The sequence below is a fragment of the Phoxinus phoxinus genome (genome assembly GCF_949152265.1).
Source record: "Phoxinus phoxinus genome assembly, chromosome: 14".
In the NCBI taxonomy this organism is placed as follows: Eukaryota; Metazoa; Chordata; class Actinopteri; order Cypriniformes; family Leuciscidae; genus Phoxinus; species Phoxinus phoxinus.
The window spans coordinates 329249-343512 of NC_136889.1; the positions used below are offsets into that span (position 1 = coordinate 329249).

Consider the following 14264-nt stretch of genomic DNA (forward strand, 5'->3'; position numbering starts at 1 on the left):
TAACAATACTTTGTAATTGATACGGAACTTAATAGGTAACCAGTGTAGAGATGATAAAATTGGTGTTATATGATCATATTTTCTTGATCTGGTAAGAACTCTAGCGGCTGCATTTTGGACTAACTGTAGCTTGTTTACTGAGGATGCAGGACAACCAGCTAATAAAGCATTACAGTAATCTAGTCACGAGGTCATGAACGCATGAACTAGCTTTTCTGCATCAGAAACTGATAGCATATTACGTAGCTTAGCAATGTTTCTAAGGTGGAAAAAGGCAGTTTTTGTAACATATGAAATATGATTTTTAAAGGACAGGTCGCAGTCTAGTATGACACCCAGGTCTTTTACTGTAGAGGATAAAGTAGCAGGACATCCTACTATGGTAAAGTTGTATTGTGAGAGGTTTTGTGGGCGGTTTTTTGAACCGATAAGTAATACCTCTGTCTTGTCTGGATTTAATAGAAGAAAATTACGCATCATCCAATCTTGTATATTTTCAACACACTCGTGTTACGTCAATAGCGTTTTCATCCGGCCGTGATGAAATGTATATTTGAGTGGAAACTAATTCCATGTTTACTTATAATATTTCCAAGTGGCAGCATATTGAGAATAATAGAGGGCCTAACACAGATCCCTGCAGCACTCCATAGTTTACTGACTGTGTTTAGTGTGCATTACGGGCACTTTGGCATGGCTCTTACTGGCCGGGACTGTAAGTGTGTGTGTTTAGTGTGCACAAGTGTGTGTGTTTAGTGTGCACAAGTGTGTGTGTTTAGTGTGCACAAGTGTGTGTGTTTGGACATCATCTTCCTGACGTCCAGAAGTCTTGTTTCGACCGAATTCGGCGAGTATTTTTAGCTCGGCATCATTCAGTGACATACATGGAAACCAATAACACCATCTGGGCAACACGCCAGTGGAAAGAACATCAGAATGTGTGTGTGTGTGTGTGTGTGTGTGTGTGTGTGTGTGTGTGTGTGTGTGTGTGTGTGTGTGTGTCCGATGAGAAGAAAAGGACAAACAGAGCCAGAGATGTTCTATAACCGGATCCGAAGCATGAGACCCTCGTCTGACCCTCGATCCACAGAGCCTGAGACTGAAGAGCACACACAACACAATACAACACCAGCAGAGCCTGAGACTGAAGCGCACACACAACACAACACAACACAACACCAGCAGAGCCTGAGACTGAAGCGCACACACAACACAACACAACACCAGCAGAGCCTGAGACTGAAGCGCACACACAACACAACACAACACAACACCAGCAGAGCCTGAGACTGAAGCGCACACACAACACAACACAACACAACACCAGCAGAGCCTGAGACTGAAGCGCACACACAACACAACACAACACCAGCAGAGCCTGAGACTGAAGCGCACACACAACACAACACCAGCAGAGCCTGAGACTGAAGCGCACACACAACACAACACAACACCAGCAGAGCCTGAGACTGAAGCGCACACACAACACAACACAACACCAGCAGAGCCTGAGACTGAAGCGCACACACAACACAACACAACACCAGCAGAGCCTGAGACTGAAGCGCACACACAACACAACACAACACCAGCAGAGCCTGAGACTGAAGCGCACACACAACACAACACAACACAACACAACACCAGCAGAGCCTGAGACTGAAGCTCACACACAACACAACACAACACCAGCAGAGCCTGAGACTGAAGCTCACACACAACACAACACAACACCAGCAGAGCCTGAGACTGAAGCGCACACACAACACAACACAACACAACACCAGCAGAGCCTGAGACTGAAGCGCACACACAACACAACACAACACAACACAAGCAGAGCCTGAGACTGAAGCGCACACACAACACAACACAACACAACACAACACCAGCAGAGCCTGAGACTGAAGCTCACACACAACACAACACAACACAACACCAGCAGAGCCTGAGACTGAAGCTCACACACAACACAACACAACACCAGCAGAGCCTGAGACTGAAGCTCACACACAACACAACACAACACCAGCAGAGCCTGAGACTGAAGCTCACATACAACACAACACAACACAACACCAGCAGAGCCTGAGACTGAAGCTCACACACAACACAACACAACACAACACAACACAACACCAGCAGAACCTGAGACTGAAGCGCACACACAACACAACACCAGCAGAGCCTGAGACTGAAGCGCACACACAACACAACACAACACAACACAAGCAGAGCCTGAGACTGAAGCGCACACACAACACAACACAACACCAGCAGAGCCTGAGACTGAAGCGCACACACAACACAACACAACACAACACAACACAAGCAGAGCCTGAGACTGAAGCGCACACACAACACAACACAACACAAGCAGAGCCTGAGACTGAAGCTCACACACAACACAACACAACACCAGCAGAGCCTGAGACTGAAGCGCACACACAACACAACACAACACAACACAACACAACACAACCTGAGACTGAAGCGCACACACAACACAACACAACACAACACAAGCAGAGCCTGAGACTGAAGCGCACACACAACACAACACAACACAACACAAGCAGAGCCTGAGACTGAAGCGCACACACAACACAACACAACACAACACCAGCAGAGCCTGAGACTGAAGCGCACACACAACACAACACAACACAACACCAGCAGAGCCTGAGACTGAAGCGCACACACAACACCAGCAGAGCCTGAGACTGAAGCGCACACACAACACAACACAACACAACACCAGCAGAGCCTGAGACTGAAGCTCACACACAACACAACACAACACAAGCAGAGCCTGAGACTGAAGCGCACACACAACACAACACAACACCAGCAGAGCCTGAGACTGAAGCGCACACACAACACAACACAACACAACCTGAGACTGAAGCGCACACACAACACAACACAACACAACACAAGCAGAGCCTGAGACTGAAGCGCACACACAACACAACACAACACAACACAACACAAGCAGAGCCTGAGACTGAAGCGCACACACAACACAACACAACACCAGCAGAGCCTGAGACTGAAGCGCACACACAACACAACACAACACAACACAACACCAGCAGAACCTGAGACTGAAGCGCACACACAACACAACACAACACCAGCAGAGCCTGAGACTGAAGCGCACACACAACACAACACAACACCAGCAGAGCCTGAGACTGAAGCTCACACACAACACAACACAACACCAGCAGAGCCTGAGACTGAAGCTCACACACAACACAACACAACACAACACAACACCAGCAGAGCCTGAGACTGAAGCTCACACACAACACAACACAACACCAGCAGAGCCTGAGACTGAAGCGCACACACAACACAACACAACACCAGCAGAGCCTGAGACTGAAGCTCACACACAACACAACACAACACCAGCAGAGCCTGAGACTGAAGCGCACACACAACACAACACAACACCAGCAGAGCCTGAGACTGAAGCGCACACACAACACAACACAACACCAGCAGAGCCTGAGACTGAAGCGCACACACAACACAACACAACACCAGCAGAGCCTGAGACTGAAGCGCACACACAACACAACACAACACAACACCAGCAGAGCCTGAGACTGAAGCTCACACACAACACAACACAACACCAGCAGAGCCTGAGACTGAAGCTCACACACAACACAACACAACACAACACCAGCAGAGCCTGAGACTGAAGCGCACACACAACACAACACAACACAACACAATACAACACCAGCAGAGCCTGAGACTGAAGCTCACACACAACACAACACAACACAACACCAGCAGAGCCTGAGACTGAAGCGCACACACAACACAACACAACACAACACCAGCAGAGCCTGAGACTGAAGCTCACACACAACACAACACAACACCAGCAGAGCCTGAGACTGAAGCTCACACACAACACAACACAACACAACACCAGCAGAGCCTGAGACTGAAGCGCACACACAACACAACACAACACAACACAACACAATACAACACCAGCAGAGCCTGAGACTGAAGCTCACACACAACACAACACAACACAACACCAGCTTTACACACCACAATGACTGAAGACCGCTAACACGACTCCAGCTCATGCGCGACAAACATAATCAGATAAATGATGTTCCTCCTCAGTGTTCCTGTCTCGTTTTCCTCACACACACACACACACACACACACACACACACACACACACACACACTTACTGGAGATGAAGCAGAATTACTGAAGATATTAAAGCTGCAGTCCGGCACTTTTTTGGGTTTAAAAATATCAAAAAAGACATTTTTGAAAAAAAACGTAACCAGCCAGTGTTCAAAATGATCTGCTTGCCTTGCCTCGATTCAAAACGGTAAGCTTGTAATAATGATTTTAATTCCAGTGGTACTGGTGGATTTCCGCGGGAATTTCGAGCATGTCTTTGCGTCATTACGTCACTTCTGTACACATAGAGAATGAGTCCCCGGCTAGCGTGTGTGGATGATGGAGGTGGAGGTTTAGCTTAGCACTTGGTATGGCGGATCCCGAAAGTTTAAAGCGACAATCACCAGTGACAACTGGAGATTCACCAGTTGTAAAACCCAAAGACTTAAAAATATATATATTTTTCACGTTTTGACGTGATATAAGCAATCGTTAGATTTAATCAGCATGATATAGCTACTGCAATGCTTCCCCCCACCCCCCGAATTTGGTCAGAACAAAAGTGAATGTTACTTACTTGTTCAGATGACATTTTCCGATGAAAATTCTAATGTTGACACTTTCAAAAAGTATACTCTGAGATTGCTGATGACAGTAACGTTACAGTATCCACAGCGACACGGCAGCCTCAATACATTGTGTTCATCCGCGCTGTTTCATGCCGATTTACTACCCACGCACAGTTAATAATTCCGCGAATAACTGCAATTGCAGATTTCTAACAGAGATGGCGACAAAGAGGAAAAACGACGGACTGCAGCTTTAAGAATTAAATGTTTAATGTCAATCTTGTTTTCTCACATGGGTTTTCCACTGGCAGATATTTGTTCTAGTTTTAAACACAAACTCACTTCCTTTTGATGCATTTCTCAGAAATCAAAGATTAATATTTTTAAATGATCGACTTGTATTATGGTTTTGGGGATATTCCCGTGTAATAAAGCTGTCTGAGAATGTAAAGCTCTGGAAAACCAAAGATCAGATTAATGGAGATATTGTGAATAAAAGAAAAGCGATTCTGAAACGAGTCGTCAGTAAATCAGTCTCACTTCCTGCGGAACCTTATTAGGTTTGTAACTAATTTGCATACTGTATGCCTGTGGTGTTGATTGGCTGAACAGCGTCTCTTAGCTCCGCCCTCATACACTAGTGTATCTGAGACGCTGTTCTCTGAGATCGAGACTGTAAACCCACGCCATCGTTACTTGTTCGTATCACTGTGATCAAGAGCTGAGGTTCAGATATGATAATGAGCGTTTGCTTTCTGACCAATCAGAGCAGAGCAGCTCTCAGAGAGGCGGAGCTTAGAGACTGAATCTTCAAACGAAGCGTTTCAGAGACTGAGAGAAGAGCTGACGCTGCAGTGCAGATTATGAGGAAACTAGTGTGTTTGACCTTTGATGCATGTAAACGTTGCCGGTAAAAATAAAATTTGATCATTAAAATAAAATTAGGAACCTTTAAAATAGCATAATAGGGGAACTTTAAAGTGTTATGAATTCTAATGATTAGGCATCCTATTTGTTTATTAAACCATTAAATCAGAAAAAGCTGAATCTGGAAAAAACAAAACTGATTTGATAAAGCCGTGTGTGTGTGTGTGTGTGTGTGTGTGTGTGTGTGTGTGTGTGTGTGTGTGTGTGTGTGTGTGTGTGTGTGTGTGTGTGTGTGTGTCGTTACCTGGAAGGTGTGCCGGTCTTTGCTGGGACTGAGCCTCATGTCGTCCATCGGTGTGGAGCTGATCATCACGTCAGTCATCGCGGCACACTGAGCTGCACACACACACACACACACACGGCAGAATTAGTCTGAGATCAGGATCTAGAGCATCTGTGTGTGTTTGCACTGGACGATGAGACTCATTCTGTGTCTGCACTTGTGAAACTACAGTAAAACTTGCAGCCTCTCCTGCAACAGGCATGTTTCTCTCTCTCTCACACACACACACACACACACACACACACACACACACACACACACACACACACACAGGAAGCTGTTCATGAGGCGTCCTTAAGCTCCACCGCAGTGGAAACCCCCAAAACACAGCAGCTCTTCTGCATCTGAACCCAAACACACACACACACCGACACACACACACACACACACACACACACACTCTCCTGCTCAGAAACACTGAGACTGAACACACACCGACACACACACTCTCCTGCTCAGAAACACTGAGACTGAACACACTCACACACACACACCGACACACACACACACACACACACACACACACACACACACTGAACGAGTCTCTGCTGTTTCCACTGAAGGTGAACTGGGGAATTAATAAAGTGGAGTGTAGGAGTCGAACGCTAAACATGATTAAGATCCACCCCGTCATTAAGCTAAACATCTGAAACACACACACTGCACACACACTGAACACACACTGCACACACACTGCACACACACTGCACACACACTGAACACACGCGTTGCATAACGGCTAATGCTAAAAACAAGACGGCGTCGGCGGCTTTATCCATCAGGGACCGGATTATCACACAGTCTCCCAGACAACATTTAACTGAATGAAAATATCAACCTTTACCTCGCTTTACACACCTTTCATTTCACCAATCACACATCTGTGTGTGTGTGTGTGTGTGTGTGTGTGTGTGTGTGTGTGTGTGTGTGTGTTTCAGGTTCAAACGACAACTGGTCAACTGTGAGAATCGAAGAGCCACTGCGCGGTTCTTCTGATTAACCTCTGACCTCTGCGACAGTGGGTCACGATGCGCTCAAGCTTTCCGCTCATCGGATTTTCCACTGTCCCAAAAAACCAGTCCGTATTGATTTACTGGCACCAGTGACATCAACACTAACACTGTTTACAGCTTTATTAAACTCAACCGACCTGAACAGTGTCAGTCACATGACCACATCGAGACCTGAACACAGTGTCAGTCACATGACCACATCGAGATCTGAACACAGTGTCAGTCACATGACCACATCGAGACCTGAACACAGTTTCAGTCACATGACCACATCGAGATCTGAACACAGTGTCAGTCACATGACCACATCGAGATCTGAACACAGTGTCAGTCACATGACCACATCGAGACCTGAACACAGTGTCAGTCACATGACCACATCGAGATCTGAACACAGTGTCAGTCACATGACCACATCGAGATCTGAACACAGTGTCAGTCACATGACCACATCGAGATCTGAACACAGTGTCAGTCACATGACCACATCGAGACCTGAACACAGTTTCAGTCACATGACCACATCGAGATCTGAACACAGTGTCAGTCACATGACCACATCGAGACCTGAACACAGTGTCAGTCACATGACCACATCGAGACCTGAACACAGTGTCAGTCACATGACCACATCGAGATCTGAACACAGTGTCAGTCACATGACCACATCGAGACCTGAACACAGTGTCAGTCACATGACCACATCGAGATCTGAACACAGTGTCAGTCACATGACCACATCGAGACCTGAACACAGTGTCAGTCACATGACCACATCGAGACCTGAACAGAGTGTCAGTCACATGACCACATCGAGACCTGAACACAGTGTCAGTCACATGACCACATCGAGATCTGAACACAGTGTCAGTCACATGACCACATCGAGACCTGAACACAGTGTCAGTCACATGACCACATCGAGACCTGAACACAGTGTCAGTCACATGACCACATCGAGACCTGAACACAGTGTCAGTCACATGACCACATCGAGACCTGAACACAGTTTCAGTCACATGACCACATCGAGACCTGAACACAGTGTCAGTCACATGACCACATCGAGATCTGAACACAGTGTCAGTCACATGACCACATCGAGACCTGAACACAGTGTCAGTCACATGACCACATCGAGACCTGAACACAGAGTCAGTCACATGACCACATCGAGACCTGAACACAGTTTCAGTCACATGACCACATCGAGACCTGAACACAGTGTCAGTCACATGACCACATCGAGACCTGAACACAGTGTCAGTCACATGACCACATCGAGACCTGAACACAGTTTCAGTCACATGACCACATCGAGACCTGAACACAGTGTCAGTCACATGACCACATCGAGACCTGAACACAGTGTCAGTCACATGACCACATCGAGACCTGAACACAGTTTCAGTCACATGACCACATCGAGACCTGAACACAGTGTCAGTCACATGACCACATCGAGACCTGAACACAGTGTCAGTCACATGACCACATCGAGACCTGAACACAGTGTCAGTCACATGACCACATCGAGACCTGAACACAGTTTCAGTCACATGACCACATCGAGATCTGAACACAGTGTCAGTCACATGACCACATCGAGACCTGAACACAGTGTCAGTCACATGACCACATCGAGACCTGAACACAGTTTCAGTCACATGACCACATCGAGATCTGAACACAGTGTCAGTCACATGACCACATCGAGACCTGAACACAGTGTCAGTCACATGACCACATCGAGATCTGAACACAGTGTCAGTCACATGACCACATCGAGACCTGAACACAGTGTCAGTCACATGACCACATCGAGACCTGAACACAGTGTCAGTCACATGACCACATCGAGACCTGAACACAGTGTCAGTCACATGACCACATCGAGACCTGAACACAGTGTCAGTCACATGACCACATCGAGACCTGAACACAGTGTCAGTCACATGACCACATCGAGACCTGAACACAGTGTCAGTCACATGACCACATCGAGACCTGAACACAGTGTCAGTCACATGACCACATCGAGACCTGAACACAGTGTCAGTCACATGACCACATCGAGATCTGAACACAGTGTCAGTCACATGACCACATCGAGACCTGAACACAGTGTCAGTCACATGACCACATCGAGATCTGAACACAGTGTCAGTCACATGACCACATCGAGACCTGAACACAGTTTCAGTCACATGACCACATCGAGATCTGAACACAGTGTCAGTCACATGACCACATCGAGACCTGAACACAGTGTCAGTCACATGACCACATCGAGACCTGAACAGTGTCAGTCACATGACCACATCGAGACCTGAACACAGTTTCAGTCACATGACCACATCGAGACCTGAACACAGTGTCAGTCACATGACCACATCGAGATCTGAACACAGTGTCAGTCACATGACCACATCGAGACCTGAACACAGTTTCAGTCACATGACCACATCGAGACCTGAACACAGTGTCAGTCACATGACCACATCGAGACCTGAACACAGTGTCAGTCACATGACCACATCGAGACCTGAACACAGTGTCAGTCACATGACCACATCGAGACCTGAACACAGTTTCAGTCACATGACCACATCGAGACCTGAACACAGTGTCAGTCACATGACCACATCGAGACCTGAACACAGTTTCAGTCACATGACCACATCGAGACCTGAACACAGTGTCAGTCACATGACCACATCGAGACCTGAACACAGTGTCAGTCACATGACCACATCGAGACCTGAACACAGTTTCAGTCACATGACCACATCGAGACCTGAACACAGTGTCAGTCACATGACCACATCGAGACCTGAACACAGTGTCAGTCACATGACCACATCGAGACCTGAACACAGTGTCAGTCACATGACCACATCGAGACCTGAACACAGTTTCAGTCACATGACCACATCGAGACCTGAACACAGTGTCAGTCACATGACCACATCGAGACCTGAACACAGTGTCAGTCACATGACCACATCGAGACCTGAACACAGTGTCAGTCACATGACCACATCGAGACCTGAACACAGTGTCAGTCACATGACCACATCGAGACCTGAACACAGTTTCAGTCACATGACCACATCGAGACCTGAACACAGTGTCAGTCACATGACCACATCGAGACCTGAACACAGTTTCAGTCACATGACCACATCGAGATCTGAACACAGTGTCAGTCACATGACCACATCGAGACCTGAACACAGTGTCAGTCACATGACCACATCGAGACCTGAACACAGTTTCAGTCACATGACCACATCGAGACCTGAACACAGTGTCAGTCACATGACCACATCGAGACCTGAACACAGTGTCAGTCACATGACCACATCGAGACCTGAACACAGTGTCAGTCACATGACCACATCGAGACCTGAACACAGTTTCAGTCACATGACCACATCGAGACCTGAACACAGTGTCAGTCACATGACCACATCGAGACCTGAACACAGTGTCAGTCACATGACCACATCGAGACCTGAACACAGTGTCAGTCACATGACCACATCGAGACCTGAACACAGTGTCAGTCACATGACCACATCGAGACCTGAACACAGTGTCAGTCACATGACCACATCGAGACCTGAACACAGTGTCAGTCACATGACCACATCGAGACCTGAACACAGTTTCAGTCACATGACCACATCGAGACCTGAACACAGTGTCAGTCACATGACCACATCGAGATCGCACGCATTAGAGCCGATGATCACTGCATCATCTGAAATAAAACCATGATTATATATTTAAATAACTCCAGAGCTCATAAACACACTCAATTAAACATGTAATACGACACCGCGAGTGTGTTCTCCATCCGCAGTTGGGGAAGTATCTCGAGCATATTAAACACTCGTGAGTAATGCGGTGTTTGATCCCATGTGTTGAAGAGAGCATCATCACCAGTGCAGCGAGTGTGTGTGACAGCGAGTGTGTGTCGACAGCGAGTGTGTGACAGCGAGTGTGTGTCGACAGCGAGTTAGTGTGACAGCGAGTGTGTGTGACAGCGAGTGTGTGTCGACAGCGAGTTAGTGTGACAGCGAGTGTGTGTGACAGCGAGTGTGTGTGACAGCGAGTGTGTGTGACAGCGAGTGTGTCGACAGCGAGTGTGTGTGACAGCGAGTGTGTGTCGACAGCGAGTGTGTGTGACAGCGAGTGTGTGTGACAGCGAGTGTGTGTGACAGCGAGTGTGTCGACAGCGAGTGTGTGTGACAGCGAGTGTGTGTGACAGCGAGTGTGTGTGACAGCGAGTGTGTGTGTGTGTGTCTGAGTGTGTGTGTGTCTGTCTGTGTCTGTGTGTGTCTGTCTGTGTCTGTGTGTGTGTGTCTGTGTGTGTGTGTCTGTGTGTGTGTGTCCGTGTGTGTGTGTCTGTGTGTGTGTGTCTGTGTGTGTGTCTGTCTGTGTCTGTGTGTGTGTGTGTCTGTCTGTGTCTGTGTGTGTGTGTCTGTGTGCGTGTGTCTGTGTGCGTGTGTCTGTGTGTGTGTGTCCGTGTGTGTGTGTCTGTGTGTGTGTGTCTGTGTGTGTGTGTGTGTGAGTCCAATGATAAAACAAAGCTTCCGAACTCAATCCTGTATTTGCTGTTCCTCAGAATGTGTTATTGATATGATAGTGTCATCATCATTAATAATCATAAATCATCATCATCAAGACTACACTCATATTAAAGCGGGATAGAGGAGAAATAAGCAGAATTACTGTAGTTTATAAACTCAGCGAGGAGTCAGTTCCTGCCATTCTGTCAATAATTGGATTAATAATACATAATTTTTTCAAATATTCAAATATTATAAGATAAATTAAATATTCGAACTGTAGATTAATGACACAGTGTTTCTGACAACCTCCATCATTAGCACTGTGTGTTTGATCTGTTACCCGTTAAATAAGCAGTTGTCTAAACTGTTTAATTTTTGTTAAATATAATAATAATAATTATAATAAATAAATATGGAAAAATGTTCCATCAAAATTATTTGTGGATGTGATTAATATGCTTTAAAAATGATACTGTATGTGGATAATTCTGTTGAACATATTTAATTGAAGCTGACAGTGATTTATACAAACCTTCACTAATCTGGATGATGTCAAAATAATGAATAGTTTAAATGGATTAATTATGTAAGGAGTGGAAGCGTGTGTTGAGTGCGGATCAGAGATTCACAAGTACAACTCCATGGGTCAGAACAAACATTATAATAATATCTGACGTCTAGATCTGAACATCTCACGAGTCACGAGTCCAGATTACCGCGCAGATTAGCCTCAGAAACGAGACTGGCATTACCCAGAGTGCATCTGTTCATGACCACTGGACACAGCATTACCCAGAGTGCATCTGTTCATGACCACTGGACACAGCATTACCCAGAGTGCATCTGTTCATGACCACTGGACACAGCATTACCCAGAGTGCATCTGTTCATGACCACTGGACACAGCATTACCCAGAGTGCATCTGTTCATGACCACTGGACACAGCATTACCCAGAGTGCATCTGTTCATGACCACTGAACCGGCGTCTCCTCAGCCTCAGATGGACATCTATAATACACACAGCTGTATGAACTGTTGCTAGGGTGTTGCCAGGGACAAAACAAGCACGTCTCAGGAATTGCCCTTATTTCATAAATGTATGTGTTTTTAAATGCAACATATTGATAAGCAACATGGAGGAGTAGACACACACACACACACACACACAGACACTCACACTACAGTAGCTTACACAGGAACACTAGCGAGTGCCCTCGACCACACACACACACACACACACACACACTCACTCACTCTCTCACACACACACACACACACACAACAGTAGCTTACACAGGAACACTAGCGAGTGCCCTCGACCACACACACACACACACTCACTCACTCACACACTCACACACACACACACACAGCTGTCAAACTACACACCAGTCTGAGGTAATGAGGGGTCTTACCTGTGACAGAGTCGCGAGCTCATCAGAGGCGAGCGTCAGACGCGCGTTTAGTCCAGAACTCTACAGAACACGAGCGTCAGACGCGCGTTTAGTCCAGAACTCTACAGAACACGAGCGTTTAGTCCAGAACTTTACAGAACACGAGCGTCAGACGCGCGTTTAGTCCAGAACTCTACAGAACACGAGCGTTTAGTTCAGAACTTTACAGAACACGAGCGTCAGACGCGCGTTTAGTCCAGAACTCTACAGAACACGAGCGTTTAGTCCAGAACTCTACAGAACACGAGCGTTTAGTTCAGAACTTTACAGAACACGAGCGTCAGACGCGCGTTTAGTCCAGAACTCTACAGAACACGAGCGTTTAGTTCAGAACTTTACAGAACACGAGCGTCAGACGCGCGTTTAGTCCAGAACTCTACAGAACACGAGCGTTTAGTTCAGAACTTTACAGAACACGAGCGTCAGACGCGCGTTGGACTCGATCTTCATCTCCCGCATCAGCGGCTGATCGCACGCTTTTATAGAGGAGGCGTGGCTCTAGCCGCTGAGGCCACGCCCACACAGGACTTCAGTGGCTCGTTTGGGGATCGATCTACGTCAAGAGAAATAGCGCTCGTTATTAATATTATGTATTATAGAAAGAAAACATATTTAAATAAATGAGTAATCCAGTGTATCTATAGGCTAATTAATTTCATCCCGCTTTTTACGTTTAACGATTAACTCCAAACAAATGCCACACTGTCAATGTTGAACACAGTATTAAAAAATAATAAAAAATGGAATTAGATTTAAATGACAAGCAGCAGACATGCGCAGACAGCATGCGTTTTCAATACAGAACATATTCCCAATTTCTATGTACATTTAAACACTACAGTATTGTTCAAAACCATCTCCTCATATTAAAATGATTTGTTTCTTTTCCATCCCACAATATATGTAGCAGGCTACCTTCCTATTAATAAAGTTTGCCATTTTCCAACACATTAGGACTCAAATAATACAATTTCATGTTTTCAGAAGAGTCCTGTTTCTTTTATTTATTTTATTTTATTATCTTTTATCTCTTCATACTGTCAGAGAAAAACTAAGAAAGCTTTTTAAAAATGAAATTTGAAATGAGTTGTTAATTTAGTATTTTATTGTTTGGTTTAAGTACGTTTTAAAACATGCAAAACTGTTTTATGTAAATGTTCCATTTTTATGTTTGGATTGATCACTTCTTCTTCTCTCGAGTGCCAGTGGCGCCGCCTAGTGGCCGTCAGATGAACATGGGTTATTGTTATTCACACACATCCAAACACT

The 14264-nt window shown here is 46.0% G+C and overlaps 1 protein-coding gene across 2 annotated transcripts in view; it reads right to left on the minus strand.

Annotated features, from left to right (window-relative positions):
• lbh (LBH regulator of WNT signaling pathway) overlaps positions 1-13534 on the minus strand; it is a 15237-nt gene extending 1703 nt beyond the window's left edge. For both annotated transcript variants that reach the window (XR_013800337.1, XM_079636283.1), the window contains exons 1-2: positions 12957-13534; positions 5908-5999 (exon numbers count right to left, since the gene is read on the minus strand). Coding sequence is in view for 1 of the 2 variants with exons in the window: in XM_079636283.1 (XP_079492409.1) it covers positions 5908-5985 (78 nt within the window). In the remaining variant the exon portion in view is untranslated. The remainder of the gene's footprint in view (positions 1-5907; positions 6000-12956) is intronic.
• Between the last annotated feature and the right edge of the window lie 730 nt (positions 13535-14264).